The following is a 25,508-nucleotide window of genomic DNA, read 5'->3' as shown; positions in this document are numbered from 1 at the left end:
TCGAAAATTATTTTTACCAATCAAACATTATAATAAATTATAATAACAATTTTTACTTTATTTCAGTTTATTAATCAAATTACTTAATAATATTTCATTTTATTTCTACTCTATTCTATCTTTAAAGAATATTTATTCTATTTCATTTTATTTTATTTCACGAACCAATCGTACTATTATAATATATAAAGCACATGAAAGGGAAAATAAATTGCTAAACTTATTTTAATATTTCATTGACGTATAGTCTTGGACATTATCAATGAATTATATTCATCGCTTTATTAAAGATTTTATAAGATAGTTTTAGTGGCATCCTACGTATATGTCATTTTAAGATTTCAAATGAAGAAAGCAATAGTAGTATAATAGTTTAGTGGTAGTATTTTTCCAAGAAAAAGACTTAATGCAGAAGCATTTCCAAGTAAGCATGATAACATGCTGGATTTAGAGCTTCACAACCAGAAAGATCGGTGAGTGGACAACATCCACTAACAGAAAAAACATGGTTGAAATAATAAAGAAAGAACTCCACTTTCCAGTTTTCACATCAACTTAAGAATATGAAATACTAACATAAGGTAACCTACAGTAGTTCCCGGCTTCCAGCTTTTAGAAATTTCAAATTAGGTGAGCCATGGTTGATGGTTCAAGCCAACAAGAGCTGACATATCCTTATCAAGTTGGTAAATGGTAGATTTGCAACTTAGGAAATGTCTATGCTAATGACATTATTGTTGCCACATACACTTTGCCATCGTGCAAAAACTAAACCCCACTGGAATCTGATCAATGGGTCTAATCAGAGCTAAACACCATGACTTGAATTTGAAAAAGAAAAATACCCTTCACAGGTTTATCATGTTTTTAACATGTTGGTGAGACGTGAGGCAATGCAATCTCCAATTTTGGGTGCAAAAGTGTGGATGGACTTGACCGGTAGGCGAAGACCACATAGTGTACCTCACAGTTTGGTTCCTTGCTATGTTGACTTCTGCAATCCACAAGATCGAGCCAGTTTAACTTTTAGACTCTTCTTGTGTATCTTGCTTCACGTGTTTCAGACAGGCACCAACAACATTTTTTCTTTTCTTATTGGTAGCACCAACAACATTCTTGTCAAGCTTCATTAAGACAGAACAAAAACTTCCCAAGCTGTGTTTTTAAGGCTCATTATGAATGAATCATTTGCCACATATGATAAATCTCTACGATAAGGTCAATGACTCAATCCTATTGTCCCCTGATCCTGATAAAAATTATATTCCTTATTAAGTGTACAACTGTTTATGAAGAGAATAATTACAGTTAAGTAGCTGAATGAAGGGATGCTCACTTTGAAGGGGAAAAATAGAAGGAAAAATCAACCATTTTATTTTTCAGATAGGTGATTAAAAACATACATGAGACTATGTTGGAGGCTTTGGTAAATCAGGACAACTTTAGGCTCTCACTGTCTTATTATGTAGTGGTGCCAGTCCGTCTCTGCATTGGAGTGCTTGGTCATGGATTCTATATTTTTTTCATTGCATTGCCTTCACAACTACTTCTGAGGAGAGGGATCTGATGTAGCAAGCTCTGCATACATGTTTGAAATTGCTTTTGCGAAATATTCCCTTGCTTGAGGTCTCTTAATCTGGCCACAAATAATAAGACAGTTGAGATTTTGTTAACTTTAGTCTTTCTTTTCTGTTTTCCCTTTTTTTTTTTTCCTATGCAATGAGGTTTACACAAAAAATAGTAGGCACTTGCCTTAAATGTCGGAGTAAGAAGACCATTTTCCATTGTGAATGGTTCAAGCACCAAAGTCACAGCTTTTGCAAATTCGAAGCCTCTCAGCTGTTCCAAAATCAATCAAACCAAATTTCAGGCCCAGGGAAGAAGGAAATTAAAAGTTCAAGGTGCAATTAGAATGTCTAGACTAAACATTTAGTTCATCAAGAGGCATTGCCTGAGCTTCTCTTCCAACAGCATCCATCTCAGCCTGGACAGCAGCCCTTGCTCTTGGGTCATTGCACAGTTGACCAAAATCTTTGTACTGCACTCAATCATTGGCAGATAAGAATTAGCAGGTGATTAAGCAAGATAGTTAATGCACCAAAATGGTAGAAGAAAAAAATAAGTTCTGAACAAAAAGAATACAGCCATAACAAAGATTATCCTTGATTTTTGCTGCAATGAAAACACCAAAAGATAGATCACCTTAATGCCTTCGGATGCAGCCCATGCTTTCAAAACATCTGGGTCCACTGAGACAATAGCTACCAATGAAGAATTAAGGCTGTCACCTACCAAGCAAGAGAGTCCAGTGTCAGCAGATGAGAGAAAGGAGAGCAGGAATTTATAAAACCACATTGTCTTACCGTATATAAAACACTGGGCAATAAATTTGCATTTAGCATATACATTTTCAATTTTTTCTGGAGCAATGTACTCTCCCTGAGCCAGCTTAAAAATGTTCTTCTTCCTGTACCAATACACATATTTTCCAGTAAATTGCAAGAGATATACATGTCCCAGAAACGCAGACACGCACCCCACTGCCAATTTAATTCAGGAAGCAGTTATTTGAATGCAGCACCAAAGTACTTCAGAAAATGAGAGAGAGAAGGACACTAATTACAAAAAATGGTGAACACTTCTATGTGCCACTCACGATTTCTGTCTGCAATTTAAGGGGTGTTAATACAATGTTTACTGTGGGAGTTATATGCACCATATGTAAAAGAAGGATACAAACAAACTGTCCAAGAAGATTCTAGAGAGGGTTTTAACATTTAATTAAGAAATACATATGATGTATGACCTTACCTATCAATAATCTTTAGACGACCTCCAGGTAACCATAGCCCTATATCTCCAGTATGAAGCCATCCATCTTCATCAACAACTTCTCTCCTGTCCAATTTTTACATTATAGACGCATTTATTCTCAAATATATGAAAGTCTCAAGAAGAAAAAAGACAGATCACATGTGAGGAGCATACGTCTGCACTTCATCTTTGTAATAACCTCGGAAAACAATTGGACCCCTCACACAGATTTCTCCACGAGGATAGGGATGGTCATCAGACATGTAGTTCATTTCTGGAACATCCACAAGCTTTATTTCTGAAACAGGAAAGACAATTTATGAATTTATTGCACAAAAAAAAAAACAGAAGAAAACATCATGAATAAAGCCAAAAGAATACGCCAAGGGCCAATTGTTTTATAGTATGCTAGACTTAAAACTTTCTTGTAATAACTCACCACAAGCTGGATTAGGAGAGCCAACGTGGCCAGAAAGATTGTCACTCTCATCAATACAGCTTATGACACATGAAGTTTCAGTCATTCCATAACCTTCCACTACTCGACCACCGAAGCAGCTGCAGATTTGTGACACACATATTGATAAGAACGATAGGAGATATGAACTACTTCTTGATGAGCATTCAACATCTAAAAGTAATTAACTTACATCTTCAAGAAGTCCATGACATCAGGAGACAAGGGTGATGCACCTGAACCCATAAAACGAACGCGACCTCCAAGTTTGGCTTTTATCTTGTTGAACACCAGTCTGTCCCACATGGGAGATGGACTCTTTCCTTAAAAGGATGATACACATGATTAATACATATCAATGCAGTAAACTGGTACTGAAGGGCATATTCTTTTATAATATATATGCCAGTACACGTAAGTGTACATACGCGTATGCACAGTCAAGTTATTCCCAGTGACCAGACTTGTAGTGCAAGGTAATCACTATATAGCTAAGCTACAAAAATGAAAAAAAGAAAGTCCTTTTGGCATGCCTCACATCTCAGATCTCAGTCTGGCACGATGACTTTAGTTCTTCAAATATGAATTAGTAATTTCAATAACAGTCAAATAATTGGCATGCCATTGGTTAAACAAAATGCATAAAGAAATAGGTACCAATCTGATGCTACAGGGCACTTTCAAGTATAAAAGAGAAAGGACATGGATGGAAGAGGAGGAGGATGCTCCAATAACTTCATTATTGAAGAAACTTGGCCACCTTAATAAACTGAGACTGAAGCAGAATTTATGTAGTAGTTGGATTTTATGAAAATTCCTAAACCATTTGTGTTGCAAAAGTGGAATCAACTTATGAACGCCATGTATTCTTCAGGCTTCTTAAGGTAGATTTAAACAGTCCAAAGGACATTAAACCTGTAAACCCTCATGCTGAATTATGGACCACAACCATAACTGACTAACGAATCAGTCATAGAGCTAATCTGTCCACGGCCTTTTTTTTCAGGGTCACTATCTGCCATACAAAATGGACTACAGCTCCACAACACTTTACATATATAAATATAATTAATGCACAAATGCAACAGGTTGATCAATTAACAAATATGGTTTCATTTCAGTTTTTCCATAAGTAGTTTCTTAACTCAAATATCTATAGCCATAATAAGTACATTTATGTTTAATAAAGAGACTAGAATTTAAGCAATACAAATTATATTACAGTCATATTATAAGGCAAAGAAAATCCTACACTAACCCTCCAGCAAGGGATAGAAAGAAACACCAATCTAGTGATGTAAGTCTTTACCATTCATAATTGCTTGCTTCTTAGAATTGTAGGCAGCATTAAAAAGTCTCTCCTTTAGGGGACCAGATGTCTTTACAGCATTCAGAATACTGCACAAAGGAAGAGTTTGATAAAATGATTCGATTAATATATCAGTCACAATCAACTAAACAATCAGAGAAGTACCCTGCGTAAATTCTGTTATACAGTCTAGGGACACTGCAGAATATAGTGGGTCGTAGAGCAGCCATATCATCCATTAATTTCATGTTATCCTGCATACAAAGATCAAGAACCAGCATCTAAGGCTTCATCTCAAGAACAAAATAGACTTTTTCACATCTGCAGAGCATACATAGTACCAAAAGGTGAGACAGCTGCTTCAAGAACACGGAAGATTACTTATTTAAACTTGAACAATTATATGGATCTGAAAGCAACATGACTACAATTAAAAAAAAGCGAGAGGAAAAGAGCTTTGCTAGATTCAGTTAGACTAGCTACTTCTTACTTAGAAGGTTACCTTCACCCAGCTAAAATATCAAAAAAGGACAAAATAAAAACCAAAGATCATTTACAAATCAAATCCAATGACCACAAAAGAGAAGTCAGATTCACAAAAATAAAGATGCAAATCTAAAGTTTTTTGCTCGTTTTATTTTTTTAAGCAACAAGAAGCATAGGATTTCATTGAATCAGCTGTTCCAACAATTCAGTCAGAATGTGGACCAAACAAATTCAAAAATGATTCCAATGTAAAAATAAAACATAGATCACTTAAAGATCATATATGAGAATGAAGGTGTTTAGGTTTACTCTCATACCCCCTGGTAAAATCCAACTGCAGCTCCAAAATACACTGAAATGATCTGATTAGATCGTTCATAAATGTGTGCCAAAGGAAGATAAGATATGTAACTGAACAAAGAACAAACATTTCAGCAAGGAAGTGAATGTAAATAACAGTAAATTCAACCATAAATGCTAACTAAAAAATATTATATGAATTCAAAACCAATAGAACTTACATGTCTGAGGGGTTAAATTTTGTAGAAATGCAGCATCCAGCAATACTTGCAATCAAATTTTCATGGGTCAACACAACTCCCTGGCCAAAATTTATAAAGAATAAGTAGGCAAATAAAAAAACCTTTATTTACTTATTTGATTGTTCAGATCTGTTAAAATTCATAGGATTAAGCTATACCTTTGGTGTTCCAGTTGTACCACTAGTGTAGCAAATGGTTGCAACATCATCTGGCTTTGGTGGGCAAAAAGGCTGAAGGTTACTGTGGCCCTAAAGGAACCATTCACATGAGAAACAATTATAGCACACAACATTATACCAAAATTATAATATTACATATCATCAGATAACCTAGAAACCAAACTCCAATCAAATAAACAAATAAAATATAAATGCTGCATAAAAATGCAGCTAAGAGAAACTAAACATTCACCAAAACCCAAAAGAGGAATATGTTTAATGATAATAAATTAAGAATGCAACCAAAAGCATTTTCTGCAAAATTGGTGTCTTGGGTTGTGGGTGTCTGCAGACACAAGTTTTCAAAATCAATGTAAAAATATTATCATTAACCCTGAGTTTCTGGGCCACAAAAACAGCACAAGCAACAAAAAGATAAGGACAAGCCTACTTATCTCAAGCATAGCCTTCCTAGAAGTTGCCAAGATTAAAGATTATATGATGGGTTGATCTTGTACAATAGAAACAAGCCATGAAGCAAATAAAATTATCACCAGTGTATCTTCAAAGTCATCCTATGAAGAAACAATGATTATTGCTATGAAATAATTCTTGAAAGGCAAATAAGAAGAAAACATATCCAATTACCAAAACATGGACAGCAAAAAAATGCAGGCCAAACTTGGAGAAATTAAATGAATGCTTGCTCTTGATTTAACCATCTTGGACAATATGAAATAATATACTTTAAAAAATTATACTGGATCAAATCATACATATGCATTGGTTCTAAAAGTTACCAAGATGATGTTGCTATAAACTACTACAGTGATGTAGATGAAAAGGATTTCAAATTACCTGACTTAATAATTTTGAATATGTAACAACCTGAACGCCAGTTGATGGTGGCAGTGAAGGCACTTCATTGTCCATTCCTCCAACCACCTGCAGAATAGGGAAGCAAATAATTATACCCCAGGCAACTCAGTATGTACTTTTTTCTTGTTCAAAATATTCAGTAAGAAGGTTTGGAAAGGTCTGGCAGGAAAGATCAGGCAGGTTTATACCACAACCAGCTGCACAGATGGAATCTCAGACAAAAAGCTCAGCAACTGCAAATTACAAAGTGAAAAGATGAATAAATCTTGTGAAGCAATTCAGAATCCTCAAAACATTATGAACTAGACAATGAAAAACGGTGTCAAGTACAAAATTAAATAGTCAATGAACCAAAATACTAGTAAAATTTGAGGGCTCATACAAAATATTAGCTATTTCTGTCATGCATTATAAAGACCATTTTACCAGGCTTAAAAGCCAATAGTACAAAGACGAAAAGAGCATAAATCCTGAGTTGAGGGGATGTAGAAGAGGATTTAGGATTATCTATCAGCGCGGTTAAAACAAATGCTTAGATTTTCGCCGCAAAAGTTTTCACAGAGGAAATGGAATTTAAATTTCAATTCCGACCATCCAAATTACACACTCAGAAAAGAAGTATCAGGGAAGAACAAATAATGTAAATCGTCCCAAGAAAGATTCCAGAAGTACTAAGATATCCCAAAAAAAGAGGTAAAAGAAACTTAAGACCTTAAAATGCTAAAAACAACTAAGCACTAGAAAATTACTTAAGCATGTCCACCAAAACATTATTATCGTACCCAATAAAGAATTCAATATTGCATATCGGTCAAAAAATTGACGACCAAGACATCAATGCATCCCTGGTTCATAGCCAGAAAAGACAGCTTTCACTGCAGTAAAGGGCAGTACCTTCTGAAAGCATGCATTCAAGAATCGGCTTTATCCTATCTACATTCTGAAAAAAAAATCCATTATCCTTTCTCAAAAATGGCCATTGCATTCTCTAGGTAATCTAGACATATCTAAGCCTCATTTCAAACTCTCACCCTATCCATCATAGCCACAAGCGAATAACATGTTTAGAAAGCAATTAGAAATTGGGAAAGTCTCACCAGATTCCCATCCTATGAAGAATATAGTTGCAGAAGAAAATAAATGCCATAAAAGTTAATTTTTCCAGATCAAATAGGCGCCTTCTGCTTAAGTGTAGCCTGAAAAGAGCACAGATTAAACTTACAGAACTCAATGTTTGAGGCACGCAAAATATAGCTTTCACATCTGCATGATTTACAATGTACTTGACAGCATCCGGGCCTGCAAGGAAACAAAACTTTCCACTTAGCATCTTAACAATAGGTGAGGATGGACAAAAATTCAATTGAAAAGGAGAGCATCTGGCCAGTGGCAAACCTAGAGTGTCATATAAAGGAACTGATACAAGGGAATATGCAGAGCAGGAATGATCAACAATGAGCCACTCAGGTCTATTGATGAAATATATTCCAACACAAGAGCCCTGGCATTATAAAACCAGTAGAAACACATGCTACATGAGGAACAATCTATTAACTTAAAATGGGTATGTTACATGAAGCACATATGTTCACCAGGCAATAAACTTGTTACAGACAAAAAGTTCACTGTAGCACTTAAATATTAAACGTATAATTATCACTCAAATGCTCACCTTTGGTATTCCATGATATATTAGGCCAGAACCTATGGTGGCCCGAGCTGTACCAGCTTCTCCATATGTTATCCATTTGTACCTTCATAAATAGAAAATGGAAGTAAATGTATAAAGGAACTTTGACAACAGACTATGATCTTCATTTTGACAAAAGGAATCTTACTCTCCAACTGTTCCATCAACTCGAATTCTTGTGCCAAGATATTTGTAATCTCGGAAGGTATCAACTGCATGTCTAAATAAAAAAACGAAAGGAAAAGAAAAGAAAGATAAGTGCAGAACCATCAGACATACTTCAATTTGAAATAAATGATAAGGCATTGATGTATTGCATTCAGCCACACACCAACAAATTTAAACATGATTCAGCCAGGAAAAAGGAGATGCTCACACAAAATTATCGTGCAATGTACCGATATCAGGATGATCAGGAAATCTACTCATGAGCTTCAATGGAGAGTGAGCAGATCTGCCATAAGGCATAAACATAAAATAATAATCGACAACTGCTGAATGGGCAAGGGACAGCACAAAGCAAAAACATGAAGGATAGTAGCAATGTCTTACCTGTATACATTCCATTTTCCTGTCCGCAATTTCTCTGGCAGCACAACACTATAACCCTGTTCTGCTCAAAAATCAATATTATCACACGTAAGTTAAATGCAGATAAATTAGCAATAGATGTCCGCTTCTTACGGTTAAATCAGATAGAAACTAATTACATATTGCTTATTACAATGGATAAATTGGCTATCAGCTGCTAGCAGCCCTTCCTCTGTCCCAAAATAGATGGTGAGTTCCCACAAACCAGCTCTTTCCACATTTCCATGCGGTCATTACTTCAAATTCAAACTCAAATCTTTCTTTTAACCTCTAATGACATTTCTACGAAGAGACCACTACAAACAATGTTTTTTCTTTTGATAGGTAGCAAATAATCCAATCAATCCCACCCACAACTCACAAACATGCCAGCCAGGCCCATAGATCCTGCTTACTAATAAATGGAGTTATGTCATCAGCATCTCAACAACCACCATGCATAGATCATCATTGCTGCTCTCACTTAACAAAAAATTGCAGATTTAGAAGAGACTAGCTTATAGACAAATTCCAAAACTGATTGCTTGTGTCATCTTCTCTATCTGATGAACTACTATTCACACTAGGATGCAACAACATTATACAGGAACAACCCTTGAAAGCAATTATTATTTCCCCAAGGACTGATCTAGAACAATGAACTCCTGCTAAATATCTTCTGAAATGAAAAAGAGAAATTACATATTTGTGTAGAGTTTAACTACATTTTCTGGATCTGCGGCTACGTAGACATAAGACAAAGCCATCCTCTGGAATAATATTCCTGTAATGAATTCCATTGCAGCTAACCTCTTTTCTTTCATTTTTACAAAACTCAAGACATTTCAACCGGGCATCACAACCAGCTCTCTGGATGATAGGAGTTAAATTCAAAAACACTTTAAAATATAACGTTTCTCAATTCCGTGGATAACATGTTTCTAGCTTCTGGAGGCCAAACCAGAACCGAAGCTTCCCGACAATCCATACAAAATATCACCATAGTACAAAGTTAAGCAACAACTATATCCGACATCACTGACACAAACTAATTTCCACTCAAAGTGGTTTTTCAAAAAAAAAATTTCCACTCTAAGTGCTTCTTGGGACTATAGAAAACTTGTTCGTTACATCAAATATGAGCAAACTGACCCATTGACCATGCTGAGGGAAAATGACACTCGAAAGGCAAGTGCAAACCTTTCCCCTTAGCAAAGCCTTCGACTATGATGTCCAAATGATTGGAAATCCAAAAAAACAACAAAGAAAGAAAGATATTGTATCTGTCAAAGCCTCTCCTTTTTAGCAAACCTATGATCAACAAATCTTACTCAACAATCAACAGTAAGCTTCCTAAAAGAATTCTCATATCAGAAAAGTAAGAACCTTTTTTTTGTTCTCCACATCAGAATCAAAAAGAGCAATCAAAAAAATGAAAACTTTATTACATCAAATATTTAAATAAGAATCAAAACCAAAAGCCCAGACCCAAAAACGTATATTTATAGTAATAAAAACAAAAAGCTTATATTTTTTCAGCAAAAGGACCATTTCATTTACCCAAAAGAAAGTTAAAAAAGAAAACCAGACCAACAAAAGCCTATATCATTTTTCTTCTCAACCGTACATATACACCAACGTACCGAAGGCGAACTCGCCGGCGGTTGGGTTAACACGGAGTTCGGAATGAGAACTGGCGGAGACGAGGTGGCCGTGAATGGCGTTAAGTCGACGTTGAGCTTTGGATGAATCCATGGGAAAGCTGACGTGGGTCCTTTTGCTTTTTCCTTTTCTCGTTTTCCGTTTGTTTATCTGGAAGTCTTGTTAAGAGGAAGATGGCACACTTTTCGAAGATGCTGACATGTACGGTTGTTGTTAAAGATAAGAGCTTTGCCTTGATGAAAACAACTAAAATAAAAAACAAGAAAGAAAATGGGAAAGGGTAAAGGATGGGTTCATAAATGGGATATAATTTCTTTGTCTTGATGTTGCGAGTCTGATCATGTATGTTTGATTCTCGCCTAAGCTTTAGTTTTTGTGCGGGCAGTGCAACTGTTCTTGTCCCTTCTTGTCCAAATGTACAAGTACCAAACTTGTGAACTTTTCTTCTTCTTAATAATCATGTTTAAGTACTGTGATTTGGATTTAATAAGGTTAATTTTCTTTCTTCATCTTTGCCTTTGCTACTTGTTTATTTCATTTTTTTAATTAATGGGGCATTTAATGCATTTCCTCTTCTTTTATACTGTAGTTATCGTAACACGAACGATGAATGGAAACATAGGTGGAACCCAATGGCAACAACTATGTTGAATTTGAACAACAAGGGTAGAGTGGTAGGAAGTAGGAAACAGGAATTGCCCACGGTGGCTGTTAAATTCAACTTTTCCAACCTAATTTTTAATTATCAGGAAACATACATGGGATTTAGGAAATATTAAAAACCGGGTGCTTCAGTTATGACTTTTTTCAAATGTTTGGTGAGTGAAAAAAGTTATCACGACTTTCACAGCCCAAAAAAAGAAAGATTTACAGGGACATACTACAATCAAGTTGGAGGGCAATCAATGAGATGAGATACAGAAAGGTGGCTGAGACTGTTATCCTCTTTGAGCACGATGGCCACTTTGGACTTGTCTTTGTCCAAGGCAATATTACTAGTTTCCACATAAAGGTACTGTTTTTCTAGAAGGGGATTGAAATTAATATCAAACACCGTTCATGTAAAAATTACATGGCCTTTTTGATATAATCGAATTGTGGGAATATCTTTTTTCATCAACTTGAAATGTCGTTTTTGGAAATAAAGCTTGAGTGTTTTAAAAGCTATTGTTTTGGTCATAACATAATCCAAACTTTTGGGAAGAGTTACTGTGGCAAGGTCACAGCTGGGGACCAATGGACTAACTTGCTTTATAGGTTAGCCCACTTATTTAGTTGCTGCATCTAAAAAGGAAGTGCCGTAGGGATTGAACCTAGAGCTATACTAGAAGAATCTGAGTCCAGTTCAGTTTATCATAACGATTATGTACGAACACGTATTGAGAAGTTGAGATTTTCTTTCTTTTTTTCTTTTTTTTTTTCACTAAGAAATTGAAAATTTTCGCAGAATAAATTATTAAAGCTAGTTTTAAGAACAATTACTTGTTTATTTTGTAGAGGACCATGCCGTGCTGGGCCGCGTGTCGCATGCCAACCCGAGGCCCATACTAGCCGTGCTGTGCCGACTCAATTGACCACGGTGACCCGCCTGATATTCTAATAGCAATTAGCGACGTGAGTCGTTCTAGCACAGCCCATGGTGGGCTGTGTTGTGCCTCTGGCCACCCGCCCATATTGCCAGCTCGACCAGCTGCCCGTACTAAAAACAATAGCAATGGTGGTTGGCCTAACATTTAATGGTTTACAACTTATGCTGTTCCTTAGTACATAAGGCTTAAAATTGAAAGAAATGAGTTCCACGTAAATGTGGATATTCCATTGCAAATGACAAGTCGATTCAGATACAAGCAAACAGATCCTTTAACCTGTACTTCAAATTACTAAAGATTATCTCCATTTTGCGGCCAGCATTCTAAACAATAATACTACTAATGGGCCTCTTTGTTATCAACTACTTCATTAAACAGGGGACATATATTACACCTACGAAGCCTAAGTGTAGAATAAATCTTGACAACATTTTGTAATTGTATCCTGTTATCCTTCTAGAACAGCTCCATCAACTGCTGTGAAACATCTGCACCAAACAGTAAAAGGCATGATTTATCACAGCATAAGCAGCAAAGCAAAACCTTATTAGATACAATCAATTTTCTCTTCCCCTCCTTAGAGACCAGACTATGCATGTTGGTGGTGTTGTATATTTCTAGACATGTATAATTCTCTATTCACTGCCCAAACCCTTCTCTTACTCTAAATCAATAGTCATATCCATCATTTGATTGGTACCCATCTGTTGACAAAGGCTGGTGATCAGAAACTAAGGGAAAGGAGTCAATTTTGAGAGTGCATGAAGCACTGATTTTGACTTGCATAATGGCTGTCATTTAGAAGTCTGTTTATGTTACTTCTGCTAGATTCGAGTTGATATAAACCTTCCATATCAAAGTTTAAAATATGTAACGACCACAAAAAACCAATGCAATTGTTCCAATACTTATATATATTACCTTGGAGAATAGCCGGAGTAGTTTGAAACTCTTGCCAGATATTATTGGAAGAAGCAAGATCAAAATTTAGAAACTTCGCTGCAAGATAAGCAGCTCCGGCAGCAATATGATGGGGTTTAAATTGAAGCCACAATGAGCTCCTGAGCCTGCAAAATAGAAGTCCAAACTTCAACACACTATTGAAAATATATAACCAAGCAAAATTAGAACAGGACAGCCACCATTGTTTATCAAATGTGGAGAGTAATCAAACCAACCATGAGAGCTACACTATAACGAACAGGCAATGTCTTGTACAACTTAGCACATTCCACCACAGAAACCACACATCAACCACAAAAAATACAAGAGATAATCAAAACAGTGATTTGAAGTAAAAAAAGACAAGTCATTTTTCCTTACCAACTAATGGCACCAATCCAGGTAGAATATTTTGCAAGAATCTCTGCACCATGGCTGATAGAGTACGAAAACTATAGCAAACATGCATACCCATCTAGAGAACACATCAATTCCAGCCCAAATCTGCTGTGCTTTTAACTCCAGTATTATAGACAAATCAAAAATGAAACAAACAGAGGTAGCAGCAGAATGTGGATTTCAAAGCAAATCTCTTCAGCTCATCAGTTATCTGAATGGACTCATCAACAAGCATGCCTCACTGCTCATGGAGCATGCATGCTACCCCAATTATAGAGAACTACGCAGGCAAGAGATGAAGCTATGAACAAACTTTGTAACCTACCCAATGAAACATAAGGTATGATATAGAACTGTATTATTAGCATATAGATACTAACTCAAATAAACCAGTGTAAAATAGTATGGAATAGTGTATACACTTGCCCTTTGTTAATAACCAAAACTCAAAAAAGAAAAATGATTAAAAAGAATAACCTTTTCAAAAGAAGTTAAAATGTGGACAACTCAAGAGTTGCAAATGTATTGAGAGCAGTGGCGCATAAAGTACAGATATACTAATCAATAGTTGACGATGAGGTAAAAATACAAAACACGTACAAATGATTTTTTTTTTTTTTAATAATTTGGCCTTATAAAGCCTCCAGCTTGGTATGAAACTGGATGAACCAACCAGGACAAGAATAAATAACTTTTAAGCACATCTGATGCACATAACTTGTTTACATGATTATCCTTCTCCTCTTCCTTATGGGAAAAACACAGAGGTGGCAAATGAACCTGAACCTGGAAAAATCTGAACTCCAACAAACCCAAAGTAACCAAAAAGTCAAAGACTTGAACCCAAAGAAACCCAATTCCAAAATCACCTGAACCAAGACCAATCTGGCCCAAAGCCATATTAGCCTGAACTTAACATTAAAATGCAAAATTCAATTACCAATTTCATTCTAACCCGACCTGAAACCCCAACCACCCAAACCCGTTGTGACCTAAACCTAACATGACCTGATACAAATCTGCCCATTCACCACCTCTAGAAAAACATTCTTCCACAAATAGCATTCGGTAGAAGAGCATGCCATGTCTCAAACCAGTGCCATGCATTACCTAATCACAAGAGCAAGCCCAAAAAGGGACCAAACCCTACCAATATTGCCAATCCAAGCCTGATTCCAAAAGAAGTTTAAAGAATACAGGCCTAGGGCTGCATAGCAATTGAGATAGGCTTTGTACTATTCTAAATGACAGTACATTCTCAAGTGAGTATATGCCCTTTTGGCTGAGCCTATTCTAGTTCACCCAAGTACAGGGTAACATTTTCAATATTCATTACTGATTGCTTCACAATGTCAACAACTTAGCCAAAAGTTTTGTCCAGCATTAGCAAAGTGCTCTAACCAATTTAGGTCATTTAAGGTTATCGAATATATGCAACTGCCTCCAACTGATACAAGATGTAACCTACCATTTCAAGAAGTTTCCACTTACTTTGCTAACTTCCTTGATACACTTCAAGGATGAGGCATCCTTTGTCTTTGTATTTTTCTCAATCTTCTAACAAATAAGGTCTGCATCACTTATTGCCTATATATATGTATATGTTACAGTATCAGGGTAAGTATTTACATAGTTATATAACAGATAAATATATGTGTTGACTACCTAGAGAAAGCAGGGCTGGAACCGTCTAAATATACAATAATATAGAGATGACTAAACCTAAATGATAAAACCAAATTCAGTTTGAAACACAATTAACTGGCTTTAAGCTAAAACCAATACAAACAAATCATTTTTCAGGCGAAAAACAAAAACAGATAGAGACTAGCGGTGAATGATACTAATTAAATGTTTCAAAAGGAGGAAAGAAAGAAAGAGAGTAGATTTCAAACTAACAATGTGCTCCAAAAATTGAATCTCTCCCAAAGCGAAACAAACTCAATATGAAGCAAGACCTGGAGTTGAATGACAAGATAGCTCTCAATTCAAGGTCTAGAACCTGGTCAGAAGGGCAAATATCACTGGGTTCTATTGATCTATTCCAACTAGACAAAGAGAACATGAAGATACATGTTTGTTTCCTTTTCTTTATATTTTAGAATTGGTTGCTTCACGCCATGTTACAGATCAATTAATTTTTCCATCAACCCATCCCAAATGACTGGTACTGCATGCTAGTTTAGAATCAAACAAGTATGCATCAGGACTCTAAATCTGACATCACCGAGAGGACTGAAGCCATGGACAGAGGATACAGATCCAGCTGATATCATAAATGAAAATGGAGAACCCATTACGTAATTAGAAATTTCAGAAATTTCAGAAAAGAGGTTTCAACGTTCATTAGAAAGACACTGCCATAGCAAAATCATATTGGAAAACCCTCATTTGAAAATCATTTTAAATGTTGGAAAATTAGTGAGAAACAAAATTAAAATTTTGGCAAAACCAAAAACTCCTTTCTTAAGGGGAAAAGGTAGGATGAGAATAACAAATCATCGTTTCACAACTTGGAAAATCATCAACAGATAAACTCATTGTTTATTGTATCCTTTTTTAAAAGAAAAAAGAGGAAATGACCCCACTCTACACAACATATTGACCCTTCCAAGTCAATAATTTTTCTCCAGATCAGTGTGGAATGGACACAAAGTGCGAAGCAGCCAGGAATTTCACAAACTCAGTTTGTGCATGGACTCCAGAGGACTGATTCCATATAAACTGAAACTCATAGAAAAAACAACAGGGGTTAAAGTTAAATAACAAAACTATTTTCTGTAGGTTCTGTGGCTTTCATAGCCAGGACCAAGTTGGGTATAATCATAGGAAAAGAACCATTAACATCAGCAGTTCAACTTCAGATGTAAAAACAAAACTTTCCATGAACAGCACATCAATCCGCCAGCTAACAATATCATACAGGCGAGCACGCTAATCTTGTAAAAACCCTGCAATTATATGCCATGCCAAAAGAATCAATATGCCATACCAGAATAACTACGTAGAGTAGCTGGGCTAAAGAAGAAAATTATCGACACAAGCACACATTTTTTGGACGAGATGGAAGAAGATAACCTGTATAACCTTCTTCACACCCCAACTCTTCATGGGACACACCCCACCCAAAATCCTTTTAAAGTTGAAACCCCATAAAATCTGCTGATTGGTGGAACTGGAACACCCAACTCCAAGTGTATAAAACAGCCACTCAATCATAGGACAAGAACACATCCCAATTTATTGAGCATTATTCTTAGACTACTTTCATTTACACAAACATCACAACAATATAACCCAAACTAAAATTGTACCTGAAAAGGCAGAAGGATCATAATCATTGTTTATGTAACATTTTGTATGGCATCAAGGTGAAGTTCACAATGCAGCAGTCAGTTTTACTTCTAAATAAACTGAACTAATCCTTACAAACACATTGCACCTGTATCAGATTAAAAAATAATCAGTAAGGCTGAAGCATAAATCATAATCTTACCCTTCACTGACCAAGTTTAACGCCATATTCACCAAGACAGTTTGTGAAAGGCCTAATTTGTTAAGAATGGATGTAAGAGGAGCATATGGATGCTGCACGTTAAGTTCAAAATTTAAAGTAGTAAGTATCATTTGCTCTGCCTCAATCACGCGTTCCCGATACTGCTCGAACCAATCCTGTTCAACAGACAAGTCATTTAATGTCAGCATGGTGAAAACTAACATGGCAATCTTTTCCTTTTCCAAAGTGGCGACAGTAAATTCTTTTATATAAGCCAAAAGATTTTCCACACCTTCAAGTATAATAATGTAGGAAATAATTACATAGCTGTCTCTAGAGTGTTTTGAACAGAAAATGCATGGTTTAATGCTTAAGTTCTGACAACCAGACAAGACTATATCAACTTTTGGCTGTAACACATGATTTTTATTCCAAATTTGCTTCATTACCAACTACTAAGCTGCAGCCTAATCATCTCTGGCAAAATGCTTTCCATAAATGACAAAATTCAAAAGGCTTAAATAGACTTCATGGCATCATATTCACTAATATGCTGCTAAATAATTTAATCCCTTTTATGTTTCTTTGCATGGATAAATTGGAAGGACTTAGAAAGGTACTCACAACAGGGAGCAGATAGGACAAGAATGCAACATCCTGCTTGTGGAATATTTCACAAGATGCTCTCAACACATTGTTCAAAGGCCGTGGTGTCTCCTCACTCTTTGCAGCAAGAAAAAGAGCAGCAGTAGCAATCAACTGCAAAAAAGCCAAATAAATGGTAATGGGCATTTTCATTGCAAGTCAACTAGCAAATACAAATTATCTAAAATTGGAAAAAGATTCTCCTTGAGTAAAAAAAAAAAATGGTGTAAGGCAACCTAAACAAACTCAACTTGACCTAATCCTCAGCAGCTTCATAACTTAAGATTATATAGCGTCTAAATGAGACATCTTCAGAAAAGTATTCAAAGCATAACAACATTGTCCAGCAACCAAGAGAGTACCAACCTTCTAAAAATTAAAAAATTAGGATTATTACTAGCCCCCTATGGAATAAAAATTCCAAAGAACTAAAAAATGCATTAGCTCCAAAAGATGAGGAAAAGAAAAAGGAGAGGTGGTGTTTGGAGATTGCAAACAGATCTTAAGTTACAAAATCAACAGAAAAATTTTTCTTACAAGCATATAAACATAATGTGGAAACATCTTCACAAAAAAATTTAATACATAAATAAATAAAATGTAATGAATTCCTTAAGCATTAGTATCTGATACTCACAAATCTATCATGGCAAGCATGTGATCTTCGGACAAAAAACCTATGGCATAGAACCATGGCAGTGCCAATAGTAGTTTGTGGTCTGCAAAACACAACATGGATTTGATTACATCAGAAAAAAGTATAAATGATTTCAAACAAATTAAACCACAAAAAGGTAAAGGAAATAGCACAACTAGGAAACGTATTCAAGATTGAGAACTTACAACTCAAGCTGCAAACCAAGATTCTGAATGAAGGCACAATAGGAATAGCGCAGATGTGTTTCGCGTAAGGCATCAATACCATCTCTTCTTGATGGTGAATATCTCTCAATCTCGTCCCTGGACATAAAAACAGGTTCATCATCTTCCAATTGTGACCGATCACGTTTACTGCTGATAGATGTAGAGGCTTCAGCATTTGATCTTATAGGAGGAGGGATGAAATTGCTGGAGTCTGATGGAGCAGCCGTGTAATGCATGTTAGGTGGTGGATAGTGTCTCCCACTATCTCCCCAAGTAGCAGCTGAAAACTTCCGTCTTTTCAAAGAAGGAGCACAATTTGGCTGAGCATAATGATAACCTCTATTATGCTCCCCAAACTGGCCTGAGAATTCGTGGGCATGATTAAAATTCCTGGTAGGATTGCAATTCGAATTCCAGTTCCTGTTCCTGTAGTTGTTGGAACTATTATTGTTGTAGTTATTTCTATTGAAAGGGTACCGGTAATCATCCTGAAATGTGCCCCCTTGCGGACGGCAATTCCTTGCAAAAGACATTGCTCCTTATTTCCTTTTGGAAGGAAACCTGCAAAAAGTTCAGAGATTCAGCATGAATAAAAATGAAATTACCACAAAATATCTCTGTTGGTAAGGTGGGATTGAAAATAATAAAAACTCTTCCAAGAAAATCTATAAAATAAAAATTATGGCTTTGATTTTTCTGTTTTAACTAAATTTAAGCCAGTGAATAAAAGTTTGTATTTTAGCCTCAAAATAAGATTTAGAAAACAAAAGGTTAGAATTTTTTCAATTTGACATATTCAAGCTAACTCATTCCTTAGATGCTTGGTTTTTCTCGATTTCTCTTCTCCTCTGAGGATCGGGTATTTATTAAGTTACTTTTGCTCTAATCATACCTAATCCTACTAAAAGTACAGCCTAATTTAGAATCAAATTTAAGGAACAAAAAGGCTCTAAATTAACCAGCAAATATAGTAAAAAAAATCCAAAATCCAAACAGAAAGACATACGAAAACCAAACTAAAAGAAATCAAATTCTAAATCAACTATTAAAATTTCAACAATATATTAGATCAACATTAAAAAAATAAATAAACCAAAAATCAAACTTTTTCGCACCGAATTGGGGAGAAACAGCTGATTTACCATCAACCAAAAACAATATTTAACGATAAAATTTTTAAAAACAATTACCAGAATAAAACAGGAATAAAAAAGATCGAGAAAAAATTCGTGCTTTTGTGACGCGATTTAAGGTGAGATTAACGAAAGACTACGATCCGAAATTGAGATGGAATTAGGGTTTAGAAGGAAGGAAGGGAAGCGGGGAGGGAGGTGGTGAAAAAGAAGGGAGAAAAGAAAACTTGGAAATAAAAATTTCCAAAAGATAATTTCAAAATCCAAAGGAAGCAAGCAAGTATAGTTCTTTTCCACTTTTCCCTTTTGATCTTTCTTCCGTGTCAATTCAACCAAAAAATGATAATGAAAAGATAAAATTCGGTCAGGTCGGGTAAGGTACGCCAACCGAATCCTCGGGGATTGATTCTAAGATAAACGCGTGTACTTATCAATTGTCACGCCACCGAACAAACGTCAACGGTTTTAGGCCCATCTCATTGGGTTAAGCCCGCTAACCCTCTCTTGTGTTAATGGGCCAACGAATAAGGCCCGTTTTAAGGCCCAATTGGATATTGTAATAATGCTTAATTAATAGATAAAAGGTTAAGACTCGATCGTTATAAAAGGGAGGCTGATGATCCAATTTAGCGAAAGAAAGGAAACCAAGCACGGTATTCCAATGATCGATTGCTTCGCTGTTTCAAGGTGCTTTAGGGATTGATATTTAGATACTGAAATAAAGTTAACATGATGGAGATCATCTCCAACTCAGAACCACAGCAAGCAAAAGTTGACGATTTAATATGGAAGAGTGGACTAAAGAATAGCCCTCCAATCACCTTCATACTCCATCCTTGCTTCGACACTTGTAATATTGGTCCATGTCCATCCATGGCCACCAACTTTAAACCTTTGCCTAAAGCTTTTCTTCTACTCTTTGTTTTGTCAAGTCCAAGACTGGTATAGTTTACACTTTTTCTCCCTTACCATGTTCCCTTTCCTATGCCTGGAACACCTCTTAAGAAAATACAAGGTTCCCCCCCACCCCCCACCCCTCACCCCTCACCCCTCACCCCTCACCCCTCCTCTTACTTTTGGTTCGCTACACTAAGGAAAAGCAAATGATTTTGGTCTTCTCAACAAGAACCATATATGAATCATGAAATATTCAACCAAATATCTAATGTTACGTGAAATTTTATGGATAAATCGTTAAATTTTATTTTTTTAATAAATATAATTTTGAAATAAAATTTCAGATTTTAATCATCGGATTAGCCTTAAACTCTAATCAATGTTGTTAGAATATAATCAATGAATAATATAGAGTTAAATTGTGTTTTGAAAACTGTAATCACTCTAGTATCAATGCTTCTTACTCTCACACATAAATGTGATTAAGCTCCTTGAGACTAATTAAGATTGATTTAGTATTATTTTAATAACTAAAATTGTAAAGGGATCATAATTATAAAATATATTATGGGTACGAAAATGTGTTTCTTTTATGCAAAGTATCTTAGTTAATGCCATAGGAACATGTGAAGGCTCATGCCATTCAATTTTCCATCATCACAAACAACTAGTCAAAATACTAGCAAAAATATATATACATATTTGATTCAAGAAATGGGAGAAGATCCAAAGATGGGACGATCTAGACATATTGCAGACAAGAGTTTAAAGAATTGCAAGAGATGATTATAAATGGGCTAACTATAACTTCTACTTTTCATGCATGCTGTTGCCACGATGACCAATTATAGGAATGTAGGCCCTCTTATAATTCACAAAGTAATTATATATACTTCAAATTGCTTTCTCTTCTCCTTCTGAATCAGGACCAATGGACCATGCAGTTGAGAACCATAATCTCGTGTGGCAACAAATCCTTTCGGGGGTTTAAAAAAACAAAAGGAACCTTTTGAGAAAAAGCAAAATGGAGAATTATTCATCTATCTACTCTCATTTTCCCTCTAATGGCCGTGTACTTGGCATGAAGGACAGGCAAGCTCATACATGTTCGGACCACGGTTTAAAGAAAATCTTCTTCTTTACAAGGGAGATGCTAAAGTGGCCGAATTGTTGGGTTTGAAAATCATTATAATCAGCTAAAGAAAAAGGTTAAATGTCTCTGAAGTTCTATATATGTTTTAAATTAGTGCCATGTTTGTTGAAATAGTGAGTTGAAGAGTAAGAAAATAGCATTTAAAATAAGTAGTTTGTCGTACTAATTGATTAACAAACCTATTAATTGCATGTTTTTATAGAAGTATCAGTATCCCTCTCTACCTATAAATAGATCCTGAAATAGCTTCCATAATTGAAAGAGCTGTATAAGCTCTATAACAGGCCAAAAACTCATTAAAAACGGGACGAAAAGTAAAATAATGAACTGTATCAGAGAAACAACTGTCGTGTTAGTCGGCATATATCGACACTGCACCCCCACTCAGATTTATACAGCAGCCCTAAGCATCGTGGCTGCCTGCTGCTACATTGGCAACCCTAATTAGAAAAACAATGGGCATTATTTCTTCTTACCCCATGATCCAACCCCACCTTTCACGTTTAGGGCACGTGACACCTAACTGCATGCAATCACACAATGCATGACTGTTCATCTCACACACTTTGCACACATTGATAGCGGGAGAGAGAGAAACTTTATTGAAAAAGGAAACAAAAACACAAGCCAAAGAAAAGGAGAGAGACGTTTAAAACTAGCTTATTTCGCTTATTATACCATGTGGCTGTATCACGGGGCGCGGTTCAGACCCGCAGATGGTGCCGGAAGGCGTGGCGGAGTGACGGAACATGGGGGAGTCTCACTGGGAGTTGAACCCCCCTGGGGTGTGCTAGCCAGGAGGAAGCTGCTGGCAGAAGGCTTGACACGGGCCCCTGGGCGAGCCAGCCCGCAGAGCCCCAGGCAGACAGCCCGCACAGCCCAGACGGCCAGTCTGTGCGAGGCCCAGAATGGCCCCTGCGCCCAGCGCCCAGGCAGCCTGCCTGGTGCGGCCCAAGCACCCCAGCCCGCCACTGTAGCACATCTGCTGCCTGTCCCGCCCAACAGTGCCCAAATTTTGGGACTTTCCCGCCAAAAGCCATCCCATCAGCTGCCTTGGCTTTTGGGGGGAAATTTGGGGATTTTGGAGGGAAAACCTAGTATATATATGCTTTGTAAAGTGTGTACAGCAGATTTTGGGAAATAATATCTCTCATTCACTCTCAATTCTCTCAAACTCTCTCTTCCTCTCTTCTCCCCTCTCCTTGCTGCTTGTGTGCTTGCTGGCCTAAGGCCATTTTCTGCCTGCTGTGTGTGTGTGTGCACTGTCCAGAGTGCTGGTGAGGGTGCTGTGTGCCTGCCAACCGATTAACCCCTGCTGGGTGCGTGCTGCCTGTGCTGGGTGCGTGCTGCCTGTGCTGGGTGTGAGCTGTCTGTGCTGGGTGCGTGCTGCCTGTGCTGTCCGCGGGTGAAGGTTGCGCGCTGGGGGCCGGAAGCTTTGTGGGGCTGGTTGGTAAGTTTGCATTGCATCCTGCATCATTGTGTTGCCTCTTGGTCCTTGTGGCCTTGAGTGATCAGCTGTTAGGGATTTTAGGCTGACTTGGGTTCGGTGGCCAAGCTAAGGGCGAGCCCAAGGCCGCACGGTTGGGGCGTCTGCAGAACCCCCACGTGACAGGTGGTATCAGAGCCATCAGCTGCGAGCAGGCAGTGCTGTTGGGTCAGCTGTGAGCCAGGCAGTGGTGCTGGTTCAGCTGCGAGTCAGGCAGTGTGCTGGGACAGTGGGCAAGGCAGTGTTGTTGCTGGGTCTGTCGCAAGCCAAGCAGTGTGTTGGGGGTCAGTTTGTGAGCAGTGTGTGTTCAGTTTGCAAGCTGCACCAGTGGTGACTGAGTGGAGAGGATGACGACCAGTGGGTCTAACGTACCAGAACCGGCGCCCGAGGGTAGGGAAACTCGTGCCAGTCGAAGGGGGAAGTCTTGCTCCCGAGACCTCATATCTGCTCTTGACGCGAGGATGTCTCGAGTGGAGGTGGCAGTGGGCGACATGAGGGATCGCCTGGACGTGCAGGAGGAGCACGTTGAGGAGCTCAATGGTCGGGACGAGGAGCTCAAGGGTGAGGTTCAGGAGATGGTGCGGGAGATGCTCGAGAATGTGGTTGAGCGCAATTCTCAGCTCGAGAGTGTGGTGGAAATCTTGCAGCGCGAGTTGGACGACTTCAGGGCAGAAGTCCGCGCGGCAAGAGCTGAGGGTGGCTATGAGGCTGCTGCCCGCCCGGAGGTGAGGCTTGAGGTGCCTAAGCCCAAGGAGTTCCGCGGCAAGAGGGATGCCAAGGAGATAGACAACTTCTTGTGGGGGCTGGAGCAGTACTTCAAGGCAACCGGTATCAACACGGATGACCGCCGGATTACCGCGGCATCCATGTACTTAGGCGATACCGCGCTGTTGTGGTGGAGGCGCCGGTGCGACGATAGGCTCGGGGGAGCTCCGGTACGCACTTGGGCCGACTTTCAGTGCGAGTTACGCAAACAATTCTACCCCGAGTATGCCATGGACGAGGCGCGGGGGAAGCTGCGCCGATTGGTCCAGAGGGGTGATGTTCGGGAATACGTTCGAGAGTTCAGTGAATTGGCCTTACAAGTGGGTGACTTGGGCGAGAGGGAGGCCCTCTTCACCTTCATGGATGGCTTGAAGCCATGGGCTAAGCAGGAGCTGCAGCGTAGGGGTGTGCAGGACCTCACGCGTGCCATGGCAGTGGCCGAAGGCTTGATCGATTACTCTCGACCGGACAAGGACAGAACCGAGCCAGCCAAGCCAAGGGATAAAGGCAAGGGCTGGGCGGACAAGGGGAAACAGTCCCGAGATGAGGACGGTGGCAATGGCAAGCCACAATCGCCATGGAAGGGCAACTCCGCATGGAAGGGGAAGCCCTCCGGCAGCAAGGAAGACAAACCCAAGAGCTGCTTCCTTTGTGAAGGCCCGCATTTTGTAAGAGACTGCCCACAGCGAGCAAAGCTAGCTGCCATTGCCTTGGAGGAGGAGGAGCAGCAAGGGGATGAAACAGTCCGATTGGGGTCAATGCAGCTGGGAGCAGTACGCAAGGGTGGCAAGCGAGCCAAGGGGCTCATGTATGCAGACATGGTAGTGGCGGGGCAGCATGTGGAGGCCTTGGTGGACACGGGCGCCTCTGATTTGTTTGTGTCGGAACAAGGTGCTGCCAAGTTAGGCTTAAAAGCTGATAGCGTTGGAGGTTGGGTGAAGACCGTCAACTCCAAATGGGTGCGCACCAAAGGCATTGCCAAGGGGATCGATGTGCAGCTAGGAGAGTGGCACGGGACAGAGGACATCGAAGTGATCCAGATGGATGACTATGAGGTTGTGATGGGGCTCGATTTCCTGGAGCGGATTCAAGCCCTTCTCGTGCCGCACGAGGACAGCATATGCATCGTAGGCAAAAAGGGGCAGTGCGTAGTGCCGGTTCGACGGGGGAGTGCTCAACCGACTAAAACCTTGACTGCCATACAGCTTGTCGAGGGTGAGCAGATCGGTGCTGCTGTACGGAGTCCAGAGGACACCTCAAGCAGCATAGTTGAGGCCCCGGATGAGGTGCTGGAAGCGTCGGGACATCAGCTGGGTGGTGCCAATCCAGTGGCTGGGGAGCCGAGCAGGGAGGCCACACCACCAGCCGACAGTGAGGTACGCACAGAGCTGCTGCCGCGCGTCAAGGAAGGCAAGGTGCCCGACCCCATTCAGCAGCCCATCCTGAAGGAATGCCGTGACATTGGTGGGGCGGGGCACTCGGGGACACACCGGACGTCAGTGTCATGCCCGCCTTGCTCCACTAGGCATGCTGGCTCGAGGGAGAGCAGCATGACCCGCAGGAGATCTGCTG

At 38.7% G+C, this 25,508-nt stretch overlaps 2 protein-coding genes across 8 annotated transcripts; both read right to left on the bottom strand.

Annotated features, from left to right (window-relative positions):
- Window positions 1-1,236: 1,236 nt before the first annotated feature.
- On the bottom strand, window positions 1,237-10,875 carry LACS6 (long-chain acyl-CoA synthetase 6). 2 transcript variants are annotated; one of them, XM_018119159.2, is made up of 23 exons: window positions 10,549-10,875; window positions 8,888-8,948; window positions 8,712-8,789; window positions 8,484-8,555; window positions 8,318-8,399; window positions 8,041-8,146; window positions 7,868-7,944; window positions 6,834-6,878; window positions 6,625-6,711; window positions 5,767-5,856; window positions 5,588-5,667; window positions 5,384-5,477; window positions 4,746-4,834; window positions 4,581-4,669; window positions 3,465-3,594; window positions 3,254-3,372; window positions 2,989-3,112; window positions 2,812-2,898; window positions 2,364-2,467; window positions 2,203-2,288; window positions 1,952-2,038; window positions 1,753-1,839; window positions 1,237-1,636 (listed from the first exon to the last, which is right to left on the bottom strand). In XM_018119159.2, the coding sequence occupies exons 1-23, from the start codon at window positions 10,658-10,660 to the stop codon at window positions 1,544-1,546; spliced, it is 2,079 nt and encodes a 692-aa protein (XP_017974648.2). In that variant the 5' UTR covers window positions 10,661-10,875; the 3' UTR covers window positions 1,237-1,543. The 2 variants fall into 2 exon arrangements, with proteins under 2 accessions (XP_017974648.2, XP_017974649.1); XM_018119160.2 differs by lacking the exon at window positions 10,549-10,875 and adding an exon at window positions 9,060-10,469.
- A 1,472-nt stretch (window positions 10,876-12,347) lies between these two features.
- On the bottom strand, window positions 12,348-20,028 carry LOC18602947 (cyclin-T1-3-like). Of its 6 annotated transcripts, none has more exons than XM_007034635.3 (7): window positions 19,693-20,028; window positions 18,482-19,063; window positions 18,276-18,357; window positions 17,618-17,752; window positions 16,994-17,169; window positions 13,078-13,223; window positions 12,348-12,644 (listed from the first exon to the last, which is right to left on the bottom strand). In XM_007034635.3, exons 2-7 carry the CDS (start codon window positions 19,033-19,035, stop codon window positions 12,613-12,615), a joined length of 1,125 nt encoding a protein of 374 aa, XP_007034697.1. In that variant the 5' UTR covers window positions 19,036-19,063; window positions 19,693-20,028; the 3' UTR covers window positions 12,348-12,612. The 6 variants fall into 6 exon arrangements, 4 of the variants coding, with proteins under 4 accessions (XP_007034697.1, XP_088661603.1, XP_088661604.1 ...); XM_088805477.1 differs by having other exon boundaries at window positions 19,704-20,004; XR_016025854.1 differs by lacking the exon at window positions 12,348-12,644 and adding an exon at window positions 13,480-13,818 and having other exon boundaries at window positions 13,083-13,223.
- Window positions 20,029-25,508: the final 5,480 nt, after the last annotated feature.

The sequence above is a fragment of the Theobroma cacao genome, chromosome 4 (genome assembly GCF_053813885.1).
Source record: "Theobroma cacao isolate CCN51 chromosome 4, ASM5381388v1, whole genome shotgun sequence".
In the NCBI taxonomy this organism is placed as follows: domain Eukaryota; kingdom Viridiplantae; phylum Streptophyta; class Magnoliopsida; order Malvales; family Malvaceae; genus Theobroma; species Theobroma cacao.
Note: the sequence above shows the minus strand (reverse complement) of the source record. Positions and strands in the feature narration are given on the sequence as shown.